This window comes from Macaca mulatta, chromosome 13 (assembly GCF_049350105.2).
Source record: "Macaca mulatta isolate MMU2019108-1 chromosome 13, T2T-MMU8v2.0, whole genome shotgun sequence".
NCBI lineage: Eukaryota > Metazoa > Chordata > Mammalia > Primates > Cercopithecidae > Macaca > Macaca mulatta.
In genome coordinates, this window is record NC_133418.1 from 63,723,005 (window position 1) to 63,748,081 (window position 25,077).

The 25,077-nt window shown below is 38.7% G+C and overlaps 1 protein-coding gene across 1 annotated transcript in view; it reads right to left on the reverse strand.

Moving 5' to 3' along the window:
- Window positions 1-590: 590 nt before the first annotated feature.
- Window positions 591-25,077, reverse strand: part of PEX13 (peroxisomal biogenesis factor 13) — a 34,349-nt gene continuing 9,862 nt past the window's right edge. The window contains 3 exon segments of the mRNA NM_001258170.1: window positions 591-1,629; window positions 4,281-4,406; window positions 20,647-21,341. Coding sequence (NP_001245099.1) covers window positions 1,331-1,629; window positions 4,281-4,406; window positions 20,647-21,341 — 1,120 coding nt within the window. The 3' untranslated portion in view covers window positions 591-1,330.

Sequence of the window (25,077 nt, forward strand, 5' to 3'; positions counted from 1 at the left end):
ATTATCATATTCTAAATGGCAATTGAGCATTAAGACTATAAATAAGTCACAGCAGTAAAAATTAAACCTAAAAGAAAAATGTATCCAATGTGACACATTTTCAATATTTACAGAGCATCCTAAATATGGAATTAAAAAAAATCACACAAGGTAGAAGCAAAAAATCTATGAAAAGATTAAAAATTACTATTATAACTGATTGTATCATTAAGTGCAAACTCAAAAGAACTCAAGTATTTGTTGTAGGAAAAGAAAGTATACCTTTCATATACTTCTGATTCACCCAGTATGAAAACTAGTCATATTTTAAAGAGATAAATAATTTTTTTTTTTGAGATGGGGTTTCTCTCTTGTTGCCCAGGCTGGAGTGTAATGGCGAGATCTCCGGCTCACTGTAACCTCTGCCTCTCGGGTTCAAGAGATTCTCCTACCTCAGCCTCCCGAGTAGCTGGGATTACAGGCATGTGCCACCACACCCGGCTAATTTTGTATTTTTAGTAAAGATGGGGTTTCTCCATGTTGGTCAGGGTGGTCTCGAACTCCCAACCTCAGGTGATCTGCCCACCTCAGCCTCCCAAAGTGCTGGGATTACAGGCATGAGCCACCATGCCCAGCTTAAAGAGATAAATAAATAAGTGATCCTTAGAAGAAATGGAACAGTTTGTAAGAAAGATAAGTTTCAGACTTTTTGCTAGGAGGGAAAACTATTAAGGCTACATACTCTATCATTCTAGAACCATCTCCTTCAGAATGCTTCTGGGTGACCTTTTCAAGATAAATTTTTAAAAATACAGTAAAAGATAGTAGTGTCAGTTGTTTGTGGGTGAAAATATAAACCCAACACTGGATATAATACAGATCAGAAAATTTTATTGTTGAGATTACTTAAGGTTGTAAAAAAAAAAATTTACCTTTTGCTTGTTCTCATACTGATATGTTATCACTCCATTTCTAAGGATTCCAAGTCAATTAATTTAGAACTTTTAAAAGTATTAATGATCCCTACTGTACCAAACTGTGCATGCTATAGTTCATCAATCTTACTCTTCCAACAAACCTAGAGATCTAAGTAAGATGAAAATGACAGCAGTCTCCATAATCTTAAAATCTAGGTGAAACAAATGTCCTTATGGTCCAATAATGTGTGTAATAAAATGTAACCAGGTCACCAGACCAACATACTAGTGTGTAACTTTAATTAAATTTCTAGCAGCAAAACACCTGAAATAGCCAATAACAAATGTTTTCATTGGATTGTACATTCATTTCTTTGTGAGAAATAATTTTAAAAAGTACTCTATTGTTCAACTGCAAGCAAACATGAAAGATATCAAAGATCTTGCTTTTCTCCATCTTTCCCAGTGGAATCAGGTGCGACTGGAACCTTATTAGTTTCAACAAAAACAGATTCAAAGGCAGCTTCCTGTTCATCCAAAGAATCAGCAACCATGGCTCCTTTAGGTAGTGTTGGGTTGGTAAAAGAAGGTTGCTGCTTGGAAATTTTACTTGATTCCACCGTTTTCCTACCTTTTCTTTTACCAAGAATTTTGACATAATTTGCAGGTATAAGTCCTGTTGTTTGGCCATCAAGACTAGCCAGAAGCCAACCACGCACTTTGGGTTGTTGTTCTGATGGAAAAAAAAGACAGTCTTGTAATTACAATATACTTTGGAGGTCCAACAGAATATTAATGGTAAAGTATCATATTCAGGAAAATCTGTTATGCTTACATAGTAGATAACAAATAGTACATGCATATATCTTCAAAATCAAATGCTGAGTAGGCTTAACAGTTCTAGGGTCCATTCTTCTATTTTTATTTTATACTTACTAAATATTTCCTTCTACCTTGAAGAACATACAGTTTATATCAGTTGGTCCATTCATAGAGTAAGGAGATTTAGTTCTCTCAAAACTGAAAACAATGTCTTTCATATTTTAAATTGGAGTCTAAGAAATGAAGATCTCATTCCTTCTCAACTGTGTAAGTTAGGAATAAGTATAGAAAAGATAGACCTTTACGCACTCAGCTTTCTTAGCCTACTTTTGGCAAAAATATAAAATTCATTTCATGTGATTATGATAAACAATCCTGAAGATAGTGAATATTAATTTCAATCCAAGATGGGCAAAAAATTGAAGACCTCTGTTATTTCTAGTCATATGATAAATAAAGGCAATATTCTAAGCTTAAAGTAAGGAAGATTATTTAATGTATTCAATTTTCTATGGTATTTTCCTATCTTATCTATATCTTTAAAAAGCTGCTTAACTGTTACAATTTTAGTTCAACATTATAATTTAGGCACAATATAAGACTTTTTAATGTTTAATGCTCTATAATAACAGAAAAAAACAAATTTACCATGTCTATGACTGATTTTGTTCCAAATGCCCAAACATACGTTTCTTGAGCAATGGAGGAAAGCCAAGAAGCAAGCTAGTGTTGAGGCACTATTCATTGAAGAATGAAATATAAAATTTTTCTGAAGTGTTATTAAGTAACTGAAAGAAACCACATGACCCCTAATGAAAATTATCTGTGTTGTTCCTGTCCCTAACAATAAATCTTTAAAAAATCACTCGTTTGAAACCCAAAATAGTAAATTGCTATTTTCCCTATAAGAAAAATACGAGTAGGCCAGGCGTGGTGGTACACATCTGTAATTCCAGCACTTTGGGAGGCCGAGGTGGGTGAATCACAAGGTCAGGAGTTCAAGACCAGCCTGACCAACATGGTGAAAGCCTGTCTCTACTAAAAATACAAAAACTAGCAGGGTGTGGTGGCATGTGCCTGTAGTCCCAGCTACTCAGGAGGCTGAGGCAGGAGAATTGCTTGAACCTGGGAGATGGAGGTTGTAGTGAGCTGAGATGGTACCACTGCACTCTAGCCCGGGCAACAGAGCGAGACTCTGTCTCAAAAAAAAAAAAAAAAAAAAGGGAAAAAAGAAAAATGTGAATAGAATACCTAAAAGTCTAGAGGTTTGTATTTTATTTTTTTCTTGAGACAAGGTTACGCTACATTGCCCAGGATGGAGTACAGTGGTGCTATTCCACAGGTGTGATTACAGTGTACTACAGCCTCAAACTCCTGGCCTCAAGTGATCCTCCTGCCTCAGCTTCTTGAGTAGGTGGGACTATAGGCACACACCACTGTACCTCGCTTAAGTCTAGGATTTTTGTAATAGGGATGAGGCAAAGATTTAGTAATCTCATCCCAAATTTTCAATTATTTACATAGTAATGATTTCAACTACTTGCATAGTAATGAACATTGAAGGTATTTCTTCCCTGCATAGAATGACCAAAGCCAAAAAAATGGTGAAGTTTCCATTAATAGATCCTTCCATGAAAAAACAGCCAGAGTTGTTGAAAGCACAAGGTCTCAAGTTAGACAAACCTAGATTCATAGTCCAGCTCTATTGCACCTTGGCTTTGTGACACTGGACAATTTACTTATTCTGAGTCTCAGTTTCTTCAAGTGTAAAACAAGGACAGGATAATAACTGTACCACTTCACAGTATTATTGTAAGGGTTAAATGAAATATGTAAAATACAGTACTTTGTATATAGTAAGTACTCAATAAATAATATGTTATTGTTATTAGTACCTTTATCAACAAAACATCACTTTTTGCAATAAACTTGAATCCCCACAAACACACATATTAAATAAAATCCATAAAAATTCTGATAATCATTACTCAGGAAAGGTGAAGGAAAAGGTCATTTTGCCTAGAGTCATTAAAAAGTATCAGTGACTTGGTCCAAAAATAAACCTGAGATGTGTATAAATTTCTTGCTGGGGTTCTATAATACTTCATGACAATATTTCCTAAAATACTCATGATGAAATTTCTGAAGTAAACACTATTGAAGTAATAAAGAAGCAACACCAGTCCCAGTAATCAAGGACTAACAGTAATGCTTAGATGATGCTAGATAATTTCTTTGCTTTATTAGATTTGTTATGTTTAGTTACTGACATCACATTTTTGTGTGGGGATTAACAGTTTGAAATTCAAGTATTTTGAGTTTAGAAAAGCCTATATAAATAAAGCCTTTCCTTATCTCAGTGAAATACTATTAGAATAGCTGCTGGGGCATTTCTTCCTGACTCCTCCAGATTTAGAAGCTCTAAATTGACATGAAAAAGAAGTTCTAGTAACTATCTCTAAGTTAACTAACAACGAACAAGATCATTTGTTGTAGTTTTTAATACTGCATTTATGAATATCAAAATTTACAGATAATTCCAACTTATTCATAATTTATTACCTTTGAGAGCTAAGTTTAGCATATCACCAGCCCGGAAAGAAATTTCTTCTTCAGATACGGCAGCAAAATCATATTCTGCTCTGGCGACTACATGGTCATCCTCACCACTTGCCCAGTTGATGCTGTCTATAAGCCAAATTAAAATTAGGTTAATAAAATTTACAAAAGAAAAGTGCAGATATTTCACGGCCTATGGTTTGCAAACTGCATAAATTTGCCAAGAGAAAAGTCCTCCCCTCCCAAGTAAAATCTATAATGAATACTATGTTAAATCAACAATAGATCCACTAGAGATACCTATTATGAACTTTTTCCTTTCTTTAAGTTCCACTCTCCAGCTCCCTTACCGTGAGGCAGGGGTTGGCAAATTTTTTCTGCAAAGGGTCAGAGAGTAAATATTTTAGACTTTGAAAGCCAAGAGGCAAAACAGGATATTGTGCAATTCCTTATATAAAAAGAGGAAACAAAATTTCCATAAATTTATTGACAAGATTAAAAATACAATAACCATGTTCCTTTTTTGTAATACAGGTCTATTTGGAAGTTACTTAGAAGAATGAAATATTTTGGGGGAAGGATATTTCACTTAATTGGAATTCAATTATAAATATTCATTTGCTAATTCTAATTTGTAATAAAATTTGAGGTACTGCATTTTTGAAAATGCCTTTTCACACTGATAGGTAAGGTCAAATCCTAATATCAGTCTATGAGTATGTGGTTTTAATTGAGCATATTTATTAGATGGGAGAGTAACAGGCCAGAATATAATTCTGTTAAATTCTTCTCTTGATATTTGCCTTTTACCATGTTATTACATTGCAGATTAATCACTTCCAAATGAAGATTAAGTGAAAATTCCTCAATCGCATAGTTAAATGGATTTTGAAATATGGAAATTTCCTTTGTGCTTGCATGGAGGTAAAAAAAATGGTCTGGCATCGTATTAACTTAAGCTTGGAAAATGTATCTGCTGCCAACTTGCATGGGAATGGAGATACTGCTTGTGTTAACTTCTGATGGTCTGAGAGGTATATAAAGCAGTGTGACATTACTTGTGAGTCAAACTATACTAGGTGTCGTCAAAACTTTACTCCAGTGTAAGTTTTGCATATAAGCATTGTTCTGCTTTGTGGTTTCAATTTCAATTACTTAAGAATATAGGCCAGGCACAGTGGTTCATGCCTGTAATCTCAGCACTTTGGGAGGCCGAGGCGGGTGGATCACCTGAAGTCAGGAGTTTGAGACCAACCTGACCAACATGGAGAAACCCTGTCTCTACCAAAAATACAAAATTAGCCGGGCATGGTGGCACATGCCTGTAATCCCAGCTACTCAGAAGGCTGAGGCAGGAGAATCGCTTGAACCCGGGAGGCGGAGGTTGTGGTGAGCTGAGAGCGCGCCATTGCACTCCAGCCTGGGCAACAAGAGCGAAACCCTGTCTCAAACAAAAAGAATATGAACAAGTCAGCTAGGCATGGTGGCTCATGCCTGTAATTCCAGTACTTTGAGAGGCTGAGATAGGGAATTGCATGAGTCTAGGAGTTCAAGACCAACTTGGGCAACATAGGGAAACCTTGTTTCTACAAAAAAGTAAACAAAATTAGCCAGATGTGGTGGCATGACCCTATAGTCTCAGCTTGAATCGCCTGAACCTGGGAAGCAGAGGTTGCAGTGAGCTGAGACTGCACTACTGCACTGCAGCCTGGGCAACTGAGCGAGGCCCTGTCTCAAAAAGAAAACAACAACAAAGAATATAACTAAGTCTGGGCTGGACATGGTGGTTCATGCCTGTAATCTCATTCAGCACTTTGGGAGGCTGAGGCAGGATTGCTTGAGGCCAGGAGTTCAAGACCAGCCTGAGCAACACAGTGGGATCTTGTCTCCACAATAAATAAATATTAGCCAGGTGTGGTGGTGTGTACTACTAGTACTAGCTACTTGGGAAGCTGAGGTGGGAGAATCATGTGAGCCCGAGTATGAGGTTGCAGTGAGCTATGATTACGCTACTGCACTCCAGCCTGGCTGACAAAGTAAAACCCTGTCTCCAAAAAGAACTCAGAATTTAACTAAGTCTGCAGTAAAAGGTGATTTCCAAAGCTGAATGGGTTTAATAACAATAGCTGAAAAGGCGTTCTGTTCAGAAAAATTTCATTCTTGGCCTCAATCTCAAAAAAATAAAACTTAAGCCTTGTTCTGCCATTGAATTGCCATGCGGTAGGGCAAGTAGGGATCTTCAGCTTCTATATCTGACAAAAATTCACAAAACTGACAATGATTATGTCACAAGAGTGAATAAACTTTACCTCGACACTACCAGTTCAGTAACACATGATAAATTCAAATATTTTCTGCAATGTACCTGCTGATGAATAATAAAATGAATAACCACAGACAAAAAACCTGTATTTGCAAAAGTTTAACTTTTGTCCAACTAGGCCTTTTCCTGCTCCACCTATATTTTTCACCATTATCAGGTGCAACACATCTTAGCAGATTCAGGTTGTATAGAATCAGTGTTTTCACCTTCTTAGAAAATGTTCTTATCTGTAGTTGAACCATGACTATTCACAGAGGCTAATTCTTCAGTCATTTCCAATTCATCACTGACTTCTCAAACAACTAAGCGGTACTGTCTTTTTTTTTTTTTTTTTTTTTGGTAGAGACAGGGTTTCACCATGTTAGCCAGGATGGTCTTGATCTCCTGACCTCGTGATCCGCCTGCCTCAGCCTCCCAAAGTGCTAGGATTACAGGCGTGAGTCACCGCACCTGGCCTTTGTTTTATGCTACTTTAACAGAATACTACAAACTGGGTAATTTGTAAACAATAAAAGTTTATTTGCTCACAGTTCTGAGGACTAGGAAATCCGAGATCAAGGGGCATTTGTTAAGGGCCTTCTTGTTGTGTCGTAACATGGCAGGAGGAATCACATGGCAAGAGAGTGCATGCAAGAGAGTAAGAGGGCCGAACTAACTTGTATAACAAACTCACTCTCAAGATAATGAACTCACTCCCATGATGGTAACATTTAGCCAACAAATTTAGCAAGTATTCATATCCATTGGGTCATGATGAGCCAAGGAAAAACATTCAAATCATTTGTTTTATTTTAAGTTGGCCATGTTGTTCAAAATGTCATCAACTCTTCAAGAAACTGTTCTCACTGAGAAGCTAATAACCTTAGACAAGTCTACTTACTCTGGACATATTTTTTTGGCTGTTGCAATTACAAGTAAACAGGTTTCCTTGCCTGGGTAACACATGAACCTCTCAGGAACTTATTTTGGTTGCAGCCTCATTTTATTTTATTTTTCTTTTGATGAGGAAATTCTGCTGCGATGAGAATTCCATTTTAAATTTTCTAATTTTTTTGACTGTTGGTTTTCTGTGATGAGTGCTCAATCTGGTAATGTTGATTTGTAGTATAGCCATTTAACATAGCTATAGTGTCACTGTATAATAAATATAGTTCTTTACCATCTAATTCAATAACAAAAAAATTCATACTATATTGTACCTTGAAAGTATGACACTCAAAGTACACCTTTTTCTTGTGTGCCATGTATGTATTTGTAATTTCACCAAAAAAAAAAAAAACACTGTGGTTTAACAATGTATATATTACTCATCATGCTATCAAGTTATAACTCAGTTACTGAAATTTGTAGTGGGCAGAGCAAAAGTGAAGCCATTGGAATTTCACATACAGTCTCTATGCAAACTATTCAATTCTGCTGTTACAGTGGAAAAGCAGCCATAACAGTATGTATGAAAATAAGTTTAGCTGTGCTCCAATATAACTTTATTAATGAAATTTGAATTCTATATTATTTTCCCATCACAAATTATTTCAATTTTTAAAACAATCTTTTAATTTTCCAACAACTGAAAAGTATAAAAACCATTTTTAGCTTGTGAGCTGTACAAAAATAGGAGGTCAGATTTGGCCCACAGGACATGGTTTGCCAATCCCTGCTCTAAGCAGCTAAAGTAATAGGACCTCAGTTTTGCTTCTCCTCAAAAATCTCTTTGTATTACCGATTTCCTCTCCTTTTGACTCAGATAAAAAACTGTCCTTCCTTTTTACCTGCCAGGTTCTGTAAGATCACACCCTCTCTTACTTCCTATAGGAGCTTCTTCATCATTTAACTCGTATCTTTCCCTTATTTATAACTGCTCCTTCTCTACTGACTCCTTTCTTTCAGCCTAACAACATTCTCAGATCTCCTCACTTCTGAAAAGACAAAGCAAAACAAAAAACTGACAATCACCCACCACAACAACTTGATCACTCAATTTGGCCATTCTTTTCCTCCCTCCTTCCATTCACTGCTAATCTTTTCTTTTTCACTTCTGACTTTATTTACCCTTTATCCTCTGCAGTTTGTCTTCTCACTACCAAAACTACTTCCTGGAGTGTGATGATTTCCAGTTGCCAGATCTAATAATCTCTTCTCAGTTCTTGATCTTATCGTAGAACCTTACATCATTCATCATCCTTCCACCCTTCCTCCATAATGCAGCAATAATATGGTTCTATTTCTGTTCTTCCTGATTTCCATCTTATTCTGTCTTCTTTTGTCTTTCTATGATAGTAGTATCATTCACTTACATTAGTTCTTCCATTTATTTGAGACAGGGTCTTGCTGTGTCATCCAAACTGGAGTACAGTGGTACAATCTCAGCTCACTTCAGGCTCAACTTCCAGGACTCAAGCCACCCTCCCATTTCACCCTCCCAAGTAACTGGGACTACAGGCATGCACCACCACACCCGGATAATTTTTGTAATTGTTGTAGAGATAGGTTTTCCCTACGCTGTGCAGGCTGACCTTAAACTTCTGGGCTCAAGCGATTTGCCAGGCTCAAGCGATCTGCAGGCCTCAGCCTCCCAGTGTTGGGATTACAGGTGTGAATAATCCCAATCTGACTGTATCTCAGGACCCATGTCACTGCCATGCTGAGCCAAGCCACCATCATTTCTCACTTGAATTAAGGTAATGGCTGCTTGACTCTCCTGATTGGTCTCTTCTGCCCTAGCTCAACCTAAAAACCATTCTTACCAAAAAGATATATATATATTTAATACTTTAAGTTCTCAGGTACATGTGTACAATGTGCAGGTTTGTTACAGAGGTATATATGTGCCATGTTGGTTTGCTGCACCCATCAACTCATCATTTACATTAGGTATTTCTCCTAATGCTATCACTCCCCAAGCTCCCCCATTCCCCAACAGGCCCCGGTGTGTGATGCTCCCCGCCCTGTGTCCATGTGTTCTCATTTTTCAACTCCCACCTATGACTGAGAACATGCGCTGTTTGGTTTTCTGTCCTTGTGATAGTCTGCTGAGAATGATGGTTACCAGCTTCATTCACATCCCTGCAAAGCACATGAACTCATCCTTTTTTATGGCTGCATAGTATTCCATGGCATATATGTGCCACATTTTCTTAATCCAGTCTATCATTGATGGACATTTGGGTTGGTTCCAAGTCTTTGCTATTGTGAACAGTGCCACAATAAACATACATGTGCATGTGTCTTTATAGCAGCATGATTTATAATCCTTTGGGTATATACCCAGTAATGGGATCACTGGGTCAAATGGTATTTCTAGTTCTAGATCCTTGAGGAATCGCCACACTGTCTTCCACAATGATTGAACTAATTTACACTCCCACCAACAGTGTAAAAGTGTTCCTATTTCTCCACATCCTCTCCAGCATCTGTTGTTCCCTGACTTTTTAATGATCGTCACTCTAATTGGCGTGAGATGGTATCTCATTGTGGTTTTGATTTGCATTTCTCTGATGACCACTAATGATGGGCATTTTTTCATATGTCTGTTGGCTGCATTATAAATGTCTTCTTTTGAGAAGTATCTGTTCATATCTTTTGCCTACTTTTTGAAGGGGTTTTTTTTTTCTTGTAAATTTAAGTTATTTGTAGATTCTGGATATTAGCCCTTTGTCAGATGGGTAGATTGCAAACATTTTCTCCCATTCTGTAGGTTGCCTGTTCACTCTGATGATAGTTTCTTTTGCTGTGCAGAAGCTCTTTAGTTTGATTAGATCCCACTTGTCTATTCTGGCTTTTATTGCCATTGCTTTTGGTGTTTTAGTCATGAAGTCTTTGCCTATGCCTATGTCCTGAATGGTATTGCCTAGGTTTTCTTCTAGGGTTTTTTATGGTGTTAAGTCTTACATTTAAGTTTTTAATCCATCTTAATTTTTGTATATGGTATAAGGAAGGAATCCAGTTTCAGCTTTCTACATGTGGCTAGCCAGTTTTCCCAGCACCATTTATTACATAGGGAATCCTTTCCCCATTTCTTGCTTTTGTCAGATTTGTCAAAGATCAGATGGTTGTAGATGTGGTGTTATTTCTGAGGCCTCTGTTCTGTTCCATTGGTCTATATATCTGTTTTGGTACCAGTACCATGTTGTTTTGGTTACTGTAGCCTTGTAGTATAGTTTGAAGTCAGGTAGCATGATGCCTCCAGCTTTGTTCTTTTTGCTTAGGATTGCCTTGGCTATGTGGGCTCTTTTTTTGGTTCCATATGAACTTTAAAGTAGTTTTTTCCAATTCTGTGAAGAAAGTTAGTGGTAGCTTGATGGGGATAGCATTGAATCTATAAATTACCTTGGGCAGTATGGCCATTTTCACGATATTGATTCTTCCTATCCATGAGCATTGAATGTCCTTCCATTTGTTTGTGTCCTGTTTGTAGTTCTCCTTGAAGAGGTCCTTCACATCCCTTGTAAGTTCGATTCCTAGGTATTTTATTCTCTTTGTAGTAATCGTGAATGGGAGTTCACTCATGATTTGGCTCCCTGTTTGTCTATTACTGGTGTATAGGAATGCTTGTGATTTTTGCACATCGATTTTGTATCCTGACACTTTGCTGAAGTTGCTTATCAGCTTAAGGAGATTTTGGGCTGACACGATGGGGTTTTCTAAATATACAATCATGTCATCTGCAAACAGAGACAATTTGAGTTCCTCTTTTCCTAACTGAATACCCTTTATTTCTTTCTCTTGCCTGACTGCCTGCCCTAGCCAGAACTTCTAACACTATGTTGAACAGGAGTGGTAAGAGAGAGCATCCCTGTCTTGTGCCAGTTTTCAAAGGGAATGCTTCCAGTTTTTGACCATTCAGTATGATATTGGCTGTGGGTTTGTCATAAATAGCTCTTATTATTTTGAGATATGTTCCATCAATACCTAGTTTATTGAGAGTTTTTAGCATGAAGGGCTATGGAATTTTGTCAAAGGCCTTTTCTGCATCTATTGAGATGATTATTTGGTTTTTGTTGTTGGTTCTGTTTATATGCTGGATTACATTTATTGATCTGTGTATTTTGAACCAGCCTTGCATCCAGGGATGAAGCTGACTTGATCGTGCTGGATAAGCTTTTTGATGTGCTGCTGGATTCGGTTTGCCAGTATTTTATTGAGGATTTTTGCATTGATGTTCATCAGGGATATTGGCCTAAAATTCTTTTTGTGTGTGTGTGTGTCTCTGCCAGGCTTTGGTATCAGGATGATGCCAGCCTCATAAAATGAGTTAGGGAGGATTCCCTCTTTTTCTATTGATTAGAATAGTTTCAGAAGGAATGGTACCAGCTCCTTTTTGTACCTCTGGCACAATTTGGCTATGAATCCATCTGGTCCTGGACTTTTTTTGGTAGGTAGGCTATTAATTATTGCTTCAATTTCAGAACCTGTTATTGGTCTATTCAGAGATTCAACTTCTTCCTGGTTTAGTCTTGGGAGGGTGTATGTGTCCAGGAATTTATCCATTTCTTCTATATTTTCTAGTTTACTTGCGTAGAGGTGTTTATAGTATTCTCTGATGGTAGTTTGTATTTCTGTGGGATTGGTGGTGATATCCCCTTTATCATTTTTTATTGCATCTATTTGATTCTTCTCTTTTCTTCCTTATTAGTCTTGCTAGCAGTCTATTTTGTTGATCTTTTCAAAAAACCAGCTCCTGGATTGATTTTTTGAAGGGTTTTTTGTGTCTCTATCTCTTTCAGTTCTGCTCTGATCTTAGTTATTTCTTGCCTTCTGTTGCTTCTGAATTTATTTGCTCTTGCTTCTCTATTTCCTTTATTTATTTATTTATTTATTTATTATTATACTTTAAGTTCTAGGGTACATGTGCATAACGTGCAGGTTTGTTACATAGGTATACTTGTGCCATGTTGGTGTGCTGCTCCCATCAACTCGTCAGCACCCATCAACTCGTCATTTACATCAGGTATAACTCCCAATGCAATCCCTTCCCCCTCCCCCCTCCCCATGATAGGCCCCGGTGTGTGATGTTCCCCTTCCCAAGTCCAAGTGATCTCATTGTTCAGTTCCCACCTATGAGTGAGAACATGTGGTATTTGGTTTTCTGTTCTTGTGATAGTTTGCTGAGAATGATGGTTTCCAGCTGCATCCATGTCCCTACAAAGGACACGAACTCATCCTTTTTATGGCTGCATAGTATTCCATGGTGTATATGTGCCACATTTTCTTAATCCAGTCTGTCATTGATGGACATTTGGGTTGATTCCAAGTCTTTGCTATTGTGAATAGTGCTGCAATAAACATACGTGTGCATGTATCTTTACAGCAGCATGATTTATAATCCTTTGGGTATATACCCAGTAATGGGATGGCTGGGTCATATGGTACATCTAGTTCTAGATCCTTGAGGAATCGCCATCTTGTTTTCCATAATGGTTGAACTAGTTTACAATCCCACCAACAGTGTAAAAGTGTTCCTATTTCTCCACATCCTCTCCAGCACCTGTTGTTTCCTGACTTTTTAATGATTGCCATTCTAACTGGTGTGAGATGGTATCACATTGTGGTTTTGATTTGCATTTCTCTGATGGCCAGTGATGATGAGCATTTTTTCATGTGTCTGTTGGCTGTATGAATGTCTTCTTTTGAGAAATGTCTGTTCATATCCTTTGCCCACTTGTTGATGGGGTTGTTTTTTTCTTGTAAATTTGTTTGAGTTCTTTGTAGGTTCTGGATATTAGCCCTTTGTCAGATGAGTAGATTGCAAAAATTTTCTTCCATTCTGTAGGTTGCCTGTTCACTCTGATGATAGTTTCTTTTGCTGTGCAGAAGCTCTTTAGTTTAATGAGATCCCATTTGTCAATTTTGGCATTTGCTGCTGTTGCTTTTGGTGTTTTAGACATGAAGTCTTTGCCCATGCCTATGTCCTGAATGGTACTACCTAGGTGTTCTTCTAGGGTTTTTATGGTATTAGGTCTAACATTTAAGTCTCTAATCCATCTTGAATTAATTTTCGTATAAGGAGTAAGGAAAGGATCCAGTTGCAGCTTTTTACTTATGGCTAGCCAATTTTCCCAGCACCATTTATTAAATAGGGAATCCTTTCCCCATTTCTTGTTTCTCTCAGGTTTGTCAAAGATCAGATGGCTGTAGATGTGTGGTATTATTTCTGAGGACTCTGTTCTGTTCCATTGGTCTATATCTCTGTTTTGGTACCAGTACCGTGCTGTTTTGGTTACTGTAGCCTTGTAGTATAATTTGAAGTCAGGTAGCGTGATGCCTCCAGCTTTGTTCTTTTGACTTAGGATTGTCTTGGCAATGCGGGCTCTTTTTTGGTTCCATATGAACTTTAAAGCAGTTTTTTCCAATTCTGTGAAGAAACTCATTGGTAGCTTGATGGGGATGGCATTGAATCTATAAATAACCTTGGGCAGTATGGCCATTTTCACGATATTGATTCTTCCTATCCATGAGCATGGTATGTTCTTCCATTTGTTTGTGTCCTCTTTTATTTCACTGAGCAGTGGTTTGTAGCTCTCCTTGAAGAGGTCCTTTACATCCCTTGTAAGTTGGATTCCTAGGTATTTTATTCTCTTTGAAGCAATTGTGAATGGCAGTTCATTCATGATTTGGCTCTCTGTTTGTCTGTTACTGGTGTATAAGAATGCTTGTGATTTTTGCACATTGATTTTGTATCCTGAGACTTTGCTGAAGTTGCTTATCAGCTTAAGGAGATTTTGGGCTGAGACAATGGGGTTTTCTAAATATACAATCATGTCATCTGCAAACAGGGACAATTTGACTTCTTCTTTTCCTAACTGAATACCCTTGACTTCTTTCTCTTGCCTGATTGCCCTAGCCAGAACTTCCAACACAATGTTGAATAGGAGTGGTGAGAGAGGGCATCCCTGTCTTGTGCCAGTTTTCAAAGGGAATTTTTCCAGTTTTTGCCCATTCAGTATGATATTGGCTGTGGGTTTGTCATAAATAGCTCTTATTATTTTGAGGTACGTTCCATCAATACCGAATTTCGCTGTTCAGCAATATTCTATCTTCTGCAACCTCTGTTGCTGATACCCAGGCAAACAGGGTCTGGAGTGGACCTCAAGCAATCTCCAACAGACCTACAGCTGAGGGTCCTGACTGTTAGAAGGAAAACTATCAAACAGGAAGGACACCTACACCAAAACCCCATCAGTACGTCACCATCATCAAAGACCAGAGGCAGATAAAACCACAAAGATGGGGAAAAAGCAGGGCAGAAAAGCTGGAAATTCAAAAAATAAGAGCGCATCTCCCCCGGCAAAGGAGCGCAGCTCATCGCCAGCAACGAATCAAAGCTGGACGGAGAATGACTTTGACGAGATGAGAGAAGAAGGCTTCAGTCCATCAAACTTCTCAGAGCTTAAGGAAGAGTTACGTACCCAGCGCAAAGAAACTAAAAATCTTGAAAAAAGAGTGGAAGAATTGATGGCTAGAGTAATTAATGCAGAGAAGGTCATAAACGAAATGACAGAGATGAAAACCATGACCCGAGAAATACATGACAAATGCACAAGCTTCAGTAACCGACTCGATCAACTGGAAGAAAGAGTATCAGCGATTGAGGATCAAATGAATGAAATGAAGCGAGAAGAGAAACCAAAAGAAAAAAGAAGAAGAAGAAGAAATGAACAAAGCCTGCAAGAAGTATGGGATTATGTAAAAAGACCAAATCTACGTCTGATTGGGGTGCCTGAAAGTGAGGGGGAAAACGGAACCAAGTTGGAAAACACTCTTCAGGATATCATCCAGGAGAACTTCCCCAACCTAGTAGGGCAGGCCAACATTCAAATCCAGGAAATACAGAGAACGCCACAAAGATACTTCTCTATTTCTTTTAATTGTGATGTTAGGGTGTCGATTTTAGATCTTTCCTGCTTCTTGTGGGCATTTAGTGCTATTAATTTCCCTCTACACACTACTTTAAATGTGTCCCAGAGACTCCAGTACGCTGTATCTGTTTTCATTCATTTCAAAGAACATATTTCTGCCTTCATTTCATTATTTAGCCAGTAGTCATTCCATAACAGGTTGTTCAGTCTCCATGTAGTTGTGTGGTTTTGAGTGAGTTTATTAATCCTGAGTTCTAGTTTGATTGCATTGTGGTCTGAGAGACAGTTTGTTGTGATTTCTGTTCTTTTACATTTGCTGAGGAGTGTTTTACTTCCAATTATGTTGTCAATTTTAGAATATGTGCAATGTGGTGCTGGGAAGAATGTATATTCTGTTGATTTGGGGTGTACAGTTCTGTAGATGTCTATTAGGTCCGCTTGGTCCAGAGGTGAGTTCAATTCCTGGATATCCTTGTTAACCTTCTGTCTCGTTGATCTAATATTGACAGTGGGTGTTAAAGTCTCCCATTACTATTGTGTGGGAGTCTAAGACTTTGTAAGTCTCTAAGGACTTTATGAATCTGGGGTGCTTCTATATTGGATGCATATATATTTAGGATAGTTAGCTCTTCTTGTTGAAGTGATCCCTTTATCATTATGTAATGGCCTTGTCTCTTTTGATCTTTGCTTAAAGTCAGTTTTACCAGAGACTAGGATAGCAACTCCTGCTTTTTTTGCACAAGAGATGGGTCTCCTGAATACAGCACACTCATGGGTCTTGACTCTATATCCAACTTGCCAGTCTGTGTATTTTAATTGGGGCATTTAGCCCATTTACATTTAAGGTTAATATTTTTATGTGTGAATTTGATCCAGTCATTATGATGTTAACTGGTTATTTTGTCCATTAATTGATGCAGTTTCCTCATAGTGTTGATGGTCTTTACAATTTGGCAAGTTTTGCAGTGGCTGGTATCAGTTGTTTCTTTCCATGTTTAGTGCTTCCTTCAGGAGCTCTTGTAAAGCAAGCCTGGTGGTGACAAAATCTCTCAGCATTTGCTTGTCTGTAAAGGAATTTATTGCTCCTTCACTTATGAAGCTTAGTTTGGCTGGATATGAGATTCTGGGCTGAAAATTCTTTTCTTTAAGAATGTTGAATTATTGGCCCACTCTGTCTTCTGGCTTGTAGGGTTTCTGCCAAGACCTGCTGTTAGTCTGATAGGCTTCCTTTTGTGGGTAACCTGGTCTTTCTCTCTGGCTGCCCTTAACATTTTTTCCTTCATTTCAACCTTGGTAAATCTGGCAATTATGTGTCTTGGGGTTGCTCTTCTCGAGGAGTATCTTCGTGGTGTTCTGTGTATTTCCCAAATTTGAATGTTGGCCCGCCTTGCTAGTTAGGGAAGTTCTCCTGGATAATATCCTGAAGAGTGTTTTCTAACTTGGTTTCATTCTCCCCATCACTTTCTGGTACACCAATCAAATGTAAATTTAGTCTTTTCACATAGTCCCATATTTCTTGGAGGTTTTGTTCGTTTCTTTTCACTCTTTTTTCTCTAATCTTGTCTTCTCATTTTATTTCATTAATTTGATCTTCAATCACTGATATCCTTTCTTCCATTTGATTGAAGCTTGTGCATGCGTCACCAAGTTCTTGTGCTGTGGTTTTTAGCTCCATCAGGTCATTTAAGGTCTTTTCTACACTGTTTATTCTAGTTAGCCATTTGTCTAACCTTTTTTCAAGGTTTTTAGCTTCCTTGCAATGGGTTAGAACATGCTCCTTTAGCTTGGAGAAGTTTATTACCGAACTTCGGAAGCCTACTTCTGTCAACTTGTCAAACTCATTCTCCACCCAGTTTTGTTTCCTTGCTGGTGAGAAGCTGCGATCTTTTGGAGAAGAGGTGCTCTGGTTTTTGGAATTTTCAGCTTTTCTGCTCTGGTTTCTCCCCACCTTTGTGGCTTTTATCTACCTTTGGTCTTTGATGTTGGCGACCTACAGACGGAGTTTTGGTGTGGATGTCCTTTTTGTTGACGTTGATGCTATTTCTTTCTGTTTGTTAGTTTTCCTTCTAACAGTCAGGCCCCTCAGATGCAGGTCTGTTGGAGTTTGCTGGAGGTCCACTCCAGACCCTGTTTGCCTGGGTATCACCAGCAGAGGCTGTAGAAGAACAAGTATTGCCGCCTGATCCTTCCTCTGGAAGCTTTGTCCCAGAGGGGCACCTGCCTGTTTGAGGTGTCTGTCGGCCCCTTTTGGGAGGTGTCTCCCAGTCACGCTACACAAGGGTCAGGGACCTGCTTGAGGAGGCAGTCTCCATTCTTAAAGCTCGAACACCGTGCTGAGAGAACCACTGTTCTCTTCAGAGCTGTCAGACATGGATGTTTAAGTCTGCAGAAGCTGTCTGCTGCCTTTTGTTCAGCTATGCCCTGCCCACAGAGGTGGAATCTATAGAGGCAATAGTCCTTGCTGAGCTGCAGTGGGCTCTGCCCAGTTCAAGCTTCCTAGACGCTCTGTTGACACTAGGACCTACTCAAGCCTCAGCAATGGCAGATGCTGCTCCCCCCAACAAGCTGCAGCATCGCAGGTTGATATTAGACTGCTGTGCTAGCAGTGAGCAAGGCTCTGTGGGCGTGGGACCTGCTAAGCCAGGCACAGGAGAGAATCTCCTGGTCTGCCGATTGTGAGGACAGTGGCAAAAGCACGGTATTTGGGCAGCAGTGTACCGTTCCTCCAGGTACAGTCACTCATAGCTTCCCTTGGCTAGGAAAGGGAAATCCCCTGATGCCTTGTGCTTCCTGGGTGAGGCGATGCCCCACCCTGCTTCAGCTCGCCCTCCATGGGCTGTACCCACTGTCCAACCATTCCCAATGAGATGAACTAGGTACCTTAGTTGGAAATGCAGAACTCACCCACCTTCTGTGTTGATTTTGCTGGGAGCTGAAGACCGGAGCTGTTCCTATTTGGCTATCTTGGAAGCAACTGCCCACAATAAGGTATTCTTTTTAAAACCTACATCGGCTGGGCACGGTGGCTCATGCCTGTAATCCTAGCACTTTGGGAGGCTGAGGTGGGCAGATTGCCTGAGCTCAGGAGTTCGAGACTCAGCTGGGGCAACACAGTGAAACCCCATCTCTACTAAAATACAAAAACTTAGCCAGGTGTTGCGGCGTACACTTGTAGTCCCAGCTATTTGGGAGGCTGAGGCAGGAGAATTGCTTTAACCCAGGAAGTGGAGGTTGCAGTGAGCTGAGGTCATGCCACTGCACTCCAGCCTGGGTGACAGAGCAACACTGTGTCCCCCCACAAAAAAAAAAAAAAACAAAACTAAGTCAGGTCATATTACTCCTTTACTCACAAATCTCCAGCGGTTTCCCATTTTTGAATAAAGGCCAATGTTCTTACACATGTCTACAACTTATACCATCTACTCCCTTCATTTCCTGCCACTAACACTTTGCTCCAATCACACTTGCCTCCTTCCTGTTCCCATGACATGCCACTTAAATACCTCTGCACTTTTGCTGTTCCATATGCCTCAAAACACTCTTCCTTCAAAGAGCTGTAGGACTTATTCCCTTAATTCCTTCAGGGAGGCATTCCCTGACTATATGTAGCATTGCAATCCCTGTTCCTACTCCTGTACTCCTGACACTCCCAACATTCTTCCCTGTTTTGTTTTTTCCCCTATAGCACTTACCTTCTGGCTTACTATATATTTTACTTATTTATTTACTGTTTCTCCCTATTAGATAGCCACAAAGGCAGAGATTTTTAAAATATATTTTATTCATTGTTATATCCCTAGCTCTGAGAATTCTTTGGTATATAGTTGGCACCCAACAAATATGTATTGAGTCAATGAATAAAACATCCCTCTATAACCCAAATTTAAAGGTCTAGGGCATTTTGATTTCTACTTTGCCTTTATATATCTCATTTAGTCAGTAACTACATCCACTGAATCTATTATATGAATCCTGCTTCTCACACACTCTATTTTGGGTCTTCATTATCTCTCAAATAGTCTAATACAAAAGTATCATAACTGATGTCCCCAATTTAATAAATATTAAGTACCTTCTATGTGCCAAGCAGGTTAGACAGTAGGAATAAAAGGTGAACACAATCCAAATCCTTTATGCACTTTACCATCTAATTACAACCTGCTTTGACTTCTACTGATTTATCTTAAACACTTCAGACTGACTTATTGTTTACATGTATGTCACAATCTGCTTAAAAATAAAAACAAACATAAACTACCAAAAAACCATCCATTCCTTACCTAAAGATTAAGTCTCATAATGTCAATTAAGAGCTTCTACTATTAGCTTTCAACCTAATTTCTCAGCATTATTTCTTACTATCCAATGCAATACTATAGGACAACTGCTAAACAAATCTCGTATTTTCTGCCTATATACTTTTGTTCAAGCTGGTCTATCAGCTTGACAGTTTTTGTTTCTTTATCTAACTGATGAAAGGTTGCCTAGCTTTCAAAAATCTAACTTAGATACCATTTCTTCCTGGATACCACAGTCAAAAATGTTAGCTTCCCTTTTCGAAAGTTAGCTAATACTCTCTACTAGTTGAGAGAATATAGCATAACATTCATCAACCAGTCCTCATTTTGTTTATAGTTCTGCCTTATTAAAGATGTGACCCTTGGGTAAGTGAGTTCTCTGGATTTCAGTTTTATCACTTGCAAAATGAGGATAATTCCTATCTGCTTGGGTTGTTGAAATAAATGAGATAAAACACACAAAATACCTAGCACAGTGTCTTGCATCTTAAAAAAGGGTTCAAGAAATCTTATGTCTCTCCCCAGTTGTTGTTATTTATCACATTTTCTGCCTCATTACAATTACCTGTGTATGTGTCTTAAACCACCTCCCTTCCAACAAATTTTAGAAAGATAGGAATTATGCCCTATGTATCTTTGTATCCTCCACAGCACCAATTTCAGTACCTTGTAAACAGTAAGGTAATGTGCACTGTTAAACTGAACTAACAATAAATTAATTAGCAAATCTATTTTTGCTACATATTCCTCTGCCAGTTTTGAAGCTCTTAAATGAAAATAGAACTAGACAGAAACAGTAAATACAAACGAATATAAAGAAAACTAACAAATATATTCTTGAAATTTGAGATTGTTATATGGTATCTGAACCTGTTCCCTTACAGTTCTCTTACCTGTTACTTCATCACTATGAGTAGACAATAGTTTCCAAATGAGGTAAGGACCACCAAGGATAACAGCAAAGAACAAGAATATTGGCCATGATTTTGCTGAGGTAGCTGCTCGGTCCTCAGCACCAAGGCATGCCACAGTTCCTTCACTTTCCGCCCAGAGGTCTTCATTCTCAGAGCCTCTTCTTAAACCTAACATCCGCTGTAACCTTCTGTAAAGATACCGTATAGTCCTAACTAATGCAAAAGCTGAAAACACTTTTGTAAAGTGTATTTTCAGTCGGGAAAAGTGATTTGCTACATCCAATACAGCCCTGAAACTGTTATAGACAGCTGAAAAGGTAGCATCCATCATCATACTGACAGAGGCAAATGCATGCACAATACTTTCAATGGACTGAAATGCACCCCTGCTGCTTTCTTCAGCTTGCTGAACAAATCTACTGGGTGGAAGATCATCTACACGGAGGCGGTTGTAGCCCAGCCCATTATATCCGTAACTATAAGGACTATAGCTTCCATAAAATGAATTTCCATAGGCACCATATCCAGAAGAAAATGAACTGTAAGCAGGTCTAAAAGTGTTCACACTGCTACTTCCTGTCTGCTGTGATGGCCTTGGAAGAATAGGTGGGGGCACTCTGGTAAGTGCTGGTTGTCCAGGTCTTGTCATTAAAGTAGGACCCAAATCAGCAGATCTAAAACCAAAAAAGATTCAAAACAGTTATTTAAGCATACAATAAATTCAATTCAAAGTAACTATTAAACACCTCCTATATACCTGGTGCTATGACAACTTCTTCTGTTGCCCAGGCTGGAGTATAGTAGCACAATCAAAGCTCACTGTAGCCTCAACCTCCCAGGCTCAAGTGATCCTCCCACCTCAGCCTCCTGAGCAGCTGGAACTACAGGCGCATGCCACCATACCTGGCTAATTTTTTATAGAGATGGGGTTTTGCCATGTTGCCCAGCTGGTCTCAATCTCCTGGGCTCAAATGATCCACTGCCTTGGTTTCCTAAAGTGCTAGGATTACAAGTGTGAGTCACTGTGCCCAGGCATCATTTTAAAGTTTATAATTTAATAGTTTTTAGTATACTCACAGAGGTGTGTAACTATCACCATGTGTAATTCAGAAGATTTTCATCACCTCACAAAAGAAACCCCATATTCATCAGCAGGTATTCCCCATTTCCTGCCCACCCCTCCACCCATCTTTGGCAACCATGAGTCTACTTTCTGTACCTAGACTTGTCTATTCTGGACATTTCATATATAGTTAATTCTTGTTATTTAACATAGTTATATTCTGTAAAGTCACTGTGAACTCTGAACCAGCAGATACCAAATCATTGCTTCTTTCATCAATCAGTCAATACATATACTTATTTTATATGTGTTTCTGTTTAAAGTCACTTTATTCCAGGTATATTGTTAACTCATTAACAACTCATGGCCAACAGCACAATAGCTCCTGCCTGAATGAAGCTTATCTAACACCTGTATTGTATCTGTAAGGCACACTACAGCCTTCCTGTGCTTAGGAACACTAGAGATCACTTCAGCACTATGCTTGGGGGCCATTTTAGACAGCAAAATCACCATTCAAAAATGTGAAAAAACCCGGCACTAAACAGACTTTGTTAAGGACAACTGTTTACAGCATGAGAGCTGAAATAAGAAACCAGAGTGTTGCTTTTTTTGTCTCTCGGTTGTTCCTCAGTTGTCAGCTGAGGGACAACTCAGATTTTTACCTGATCTATGTTTGCCCTCAAATGACTGTGAAAATGCCAGGAATATTGATTTTGGGATTACAAATAAATTTTAGTGAGCAGACCAATTTGAAAATACAGAATCCACAAATAATGAGGATCTATGGTAAATGGACTCATACAATATGTAGTATTTTGTGACTGGCTTCTTTCACTTAGCATAATGTTTCCAGGGTTTATCCATTTTATAGCATGTATCTGTACAGGCAGCCCTTGGTATCTGTGGTGGAGTGGTTTCAAAACCTCCTTCAGATACCAAAATTCATGAATGCTCAAGTCCCTAATATAAAACAATATGCTATTTGCATTTAACCTATGCACACCCTCCTGTATACTTAAAATCATCTCTAGATTATAGTATTTAACACAGTGTAAATGTTATGTAATTAGTTATACTGTAGTGTTTAGGAAATAATGACAAGGAAAAAGGTCTGTACATGTTCAGTACAGGTGCAATTTTTTTTCTGCTTTTTTTTTTTTTCTTTTTAAGAGACAGGGTCTCACTCTGTTATCCAGGCTAGAGCATTGTGGCATGATCATAGCTCACTGCAGCCTCCAACTCCTGGCCTCAAGTGATCCTCCCACCTCGGCCTCCCAAAATGTCAGGATTACAGGTATTAGCCAACACGTCTGGCCTATTTTCTGACTATTTTTGATCCACAGTTGGTTGAATCCTCAGATGTGGAAGGCCAACTGTATTTCATTCATTTTTATTGCCAAATTATATTTATTCACACATCAGTTGATGTATATTGGGGCTGTTTTTACTTCTTGCTATTACAAATAATACTGCAATGACCATTTATGTGCAAGTTTTTGTATGGACATGTTTGCTGGGTTATATGGAAACTCTACATTTAGCCTTTTGAGGAATTGCCAGATTGTGTTCCAAAGCAACTGTACCATTTTACATTCTCGCCAATATATGAGGGTTTCCAATTTCTCCACATCCTTGGCCACATCTGCTCTTATATTTTTCATTATAGCTATCCTAGTGGGCATGAAGTGGTATTTCACTGTGGTTTTAATTTGCATTTTCTTGATGGCTAACGATGTTGAGCATATTTTCATGTACTTATTAGTCATTTTGCAATCTTATTTGGAGAAATATCTGTTCAGATACTTTGCCCACTTTTAAGTTTGCCTTCTTTTTTTTGGAGACAGGGTCTCCCTCTGTCATTGAGGCTGGAGTGCAGTGGTGCAAACACAGCTCAAGTGATCCTTCTGCCTCAGCTTCCTATGTAGCTGAGACCACCACTCCCAGCTAACTTTTTGGTAGAGATGAGGGTCCCACTTTTTTGCCCAAGCTAGTCTCAAATACCTGGGTTCAAGCAATCCTTCTACTTCTGCCTCTCAAAGTGTTGGGATTACAGGCATGAGCCATTGCACTTGGCTTAGCTTTTTTATTGCTGCTTTTTAAATTATTGTGCTACATGAGTCAAAAATATCTTTTAAAACTTTTTTTTGAACAAAAATTCAATTCAGGCTCACACACTGCATTTGGTTGTTTTGTTTCTTTTATTTTCTAAACTAGAACAATTCAATTTTTTCAGATATCCCTGACCTTCTAAAGAGTCAACCCAGTTTTTTTTCTAGAAATGTCCTACCCCCAGCCCAGGTGTGGTGGCTCATGCCTGTAATCCCAGTACTTTGGGAAGCCGAGGCAGGCGGATCCCCTGAAGTTAGGAGTTCGAGACCATCCTGGCCAACATGGTGAAACCCTGTCTCTACTAAAAATACAAAAATTAGCCAGACATGGTGGTGGGCGCCTGTAGTCCCAGCTACTCGGGAGGCTGAGGGAGGATAATAGCTTGAACCCGGGAGGCGGAGGTTGCGGTGAGCTGAGATCATGCCACTGCCCTCCAGTCTGGGTAACAGAGTGAGACTCTGTCTCAAAAAAAAAAAAAAAAGAAATGTCCTACCCCCAGATTTGTGTTTCCCCAAAGTGTTGTTTAACTTGTACTCTTATTTCGCCTCTTATTAAATTAAGATTGCATTTAACAGTTTGATTAGAATCAGGTTCAATATTTTTTGGCAAGAATAACTCATAAGTGCTATTGTTTACTTCACACAGTATTACTTTAGGAGGCACATAAAATGCCATATTATTGCCTCCTCATTTGTGAAGCTAAGTTTGATTAGTTGGTTAAGGAGGTGACTATGAGAGCTTTCCATTAAAATGTATCTTTCCCTTTGTAATTAGTATATGATCTATGGGATGACAGTTTGGTACCACACAAATATTCTATTCCCCAGCAACTGTTCATTTGATAGTTTAGCAACCATTCATCATCCTTGCCTGAAACAAATATTAGATGTGGAACTGCAAAATGGTAATTTTCTAATCCAGGCTAAAGTTTTAATTTAGACTTGTATCATAATATTATAAACAAGCTACTAGAACTCTCTCTCTCTCTCTATATATATATATATATTCTTTTTTTACTGGATCTAATATTTAAAAATGGAACAAAACTTAAAAGGAGCTAGTGAACGGCCAGATAGTGTAACGCATTCAGGCTTTGATGAAGGAGTTCTGCTCCAAAGTAGAAGCAATAATACAGAAAACAGAGAGACAAACAGACATTATCTAGATTTAACACAAGACAGATTTATGGAACAGAAACGAAACAGAAATGTAACACGGTAAGGAGGGCTGAAGCT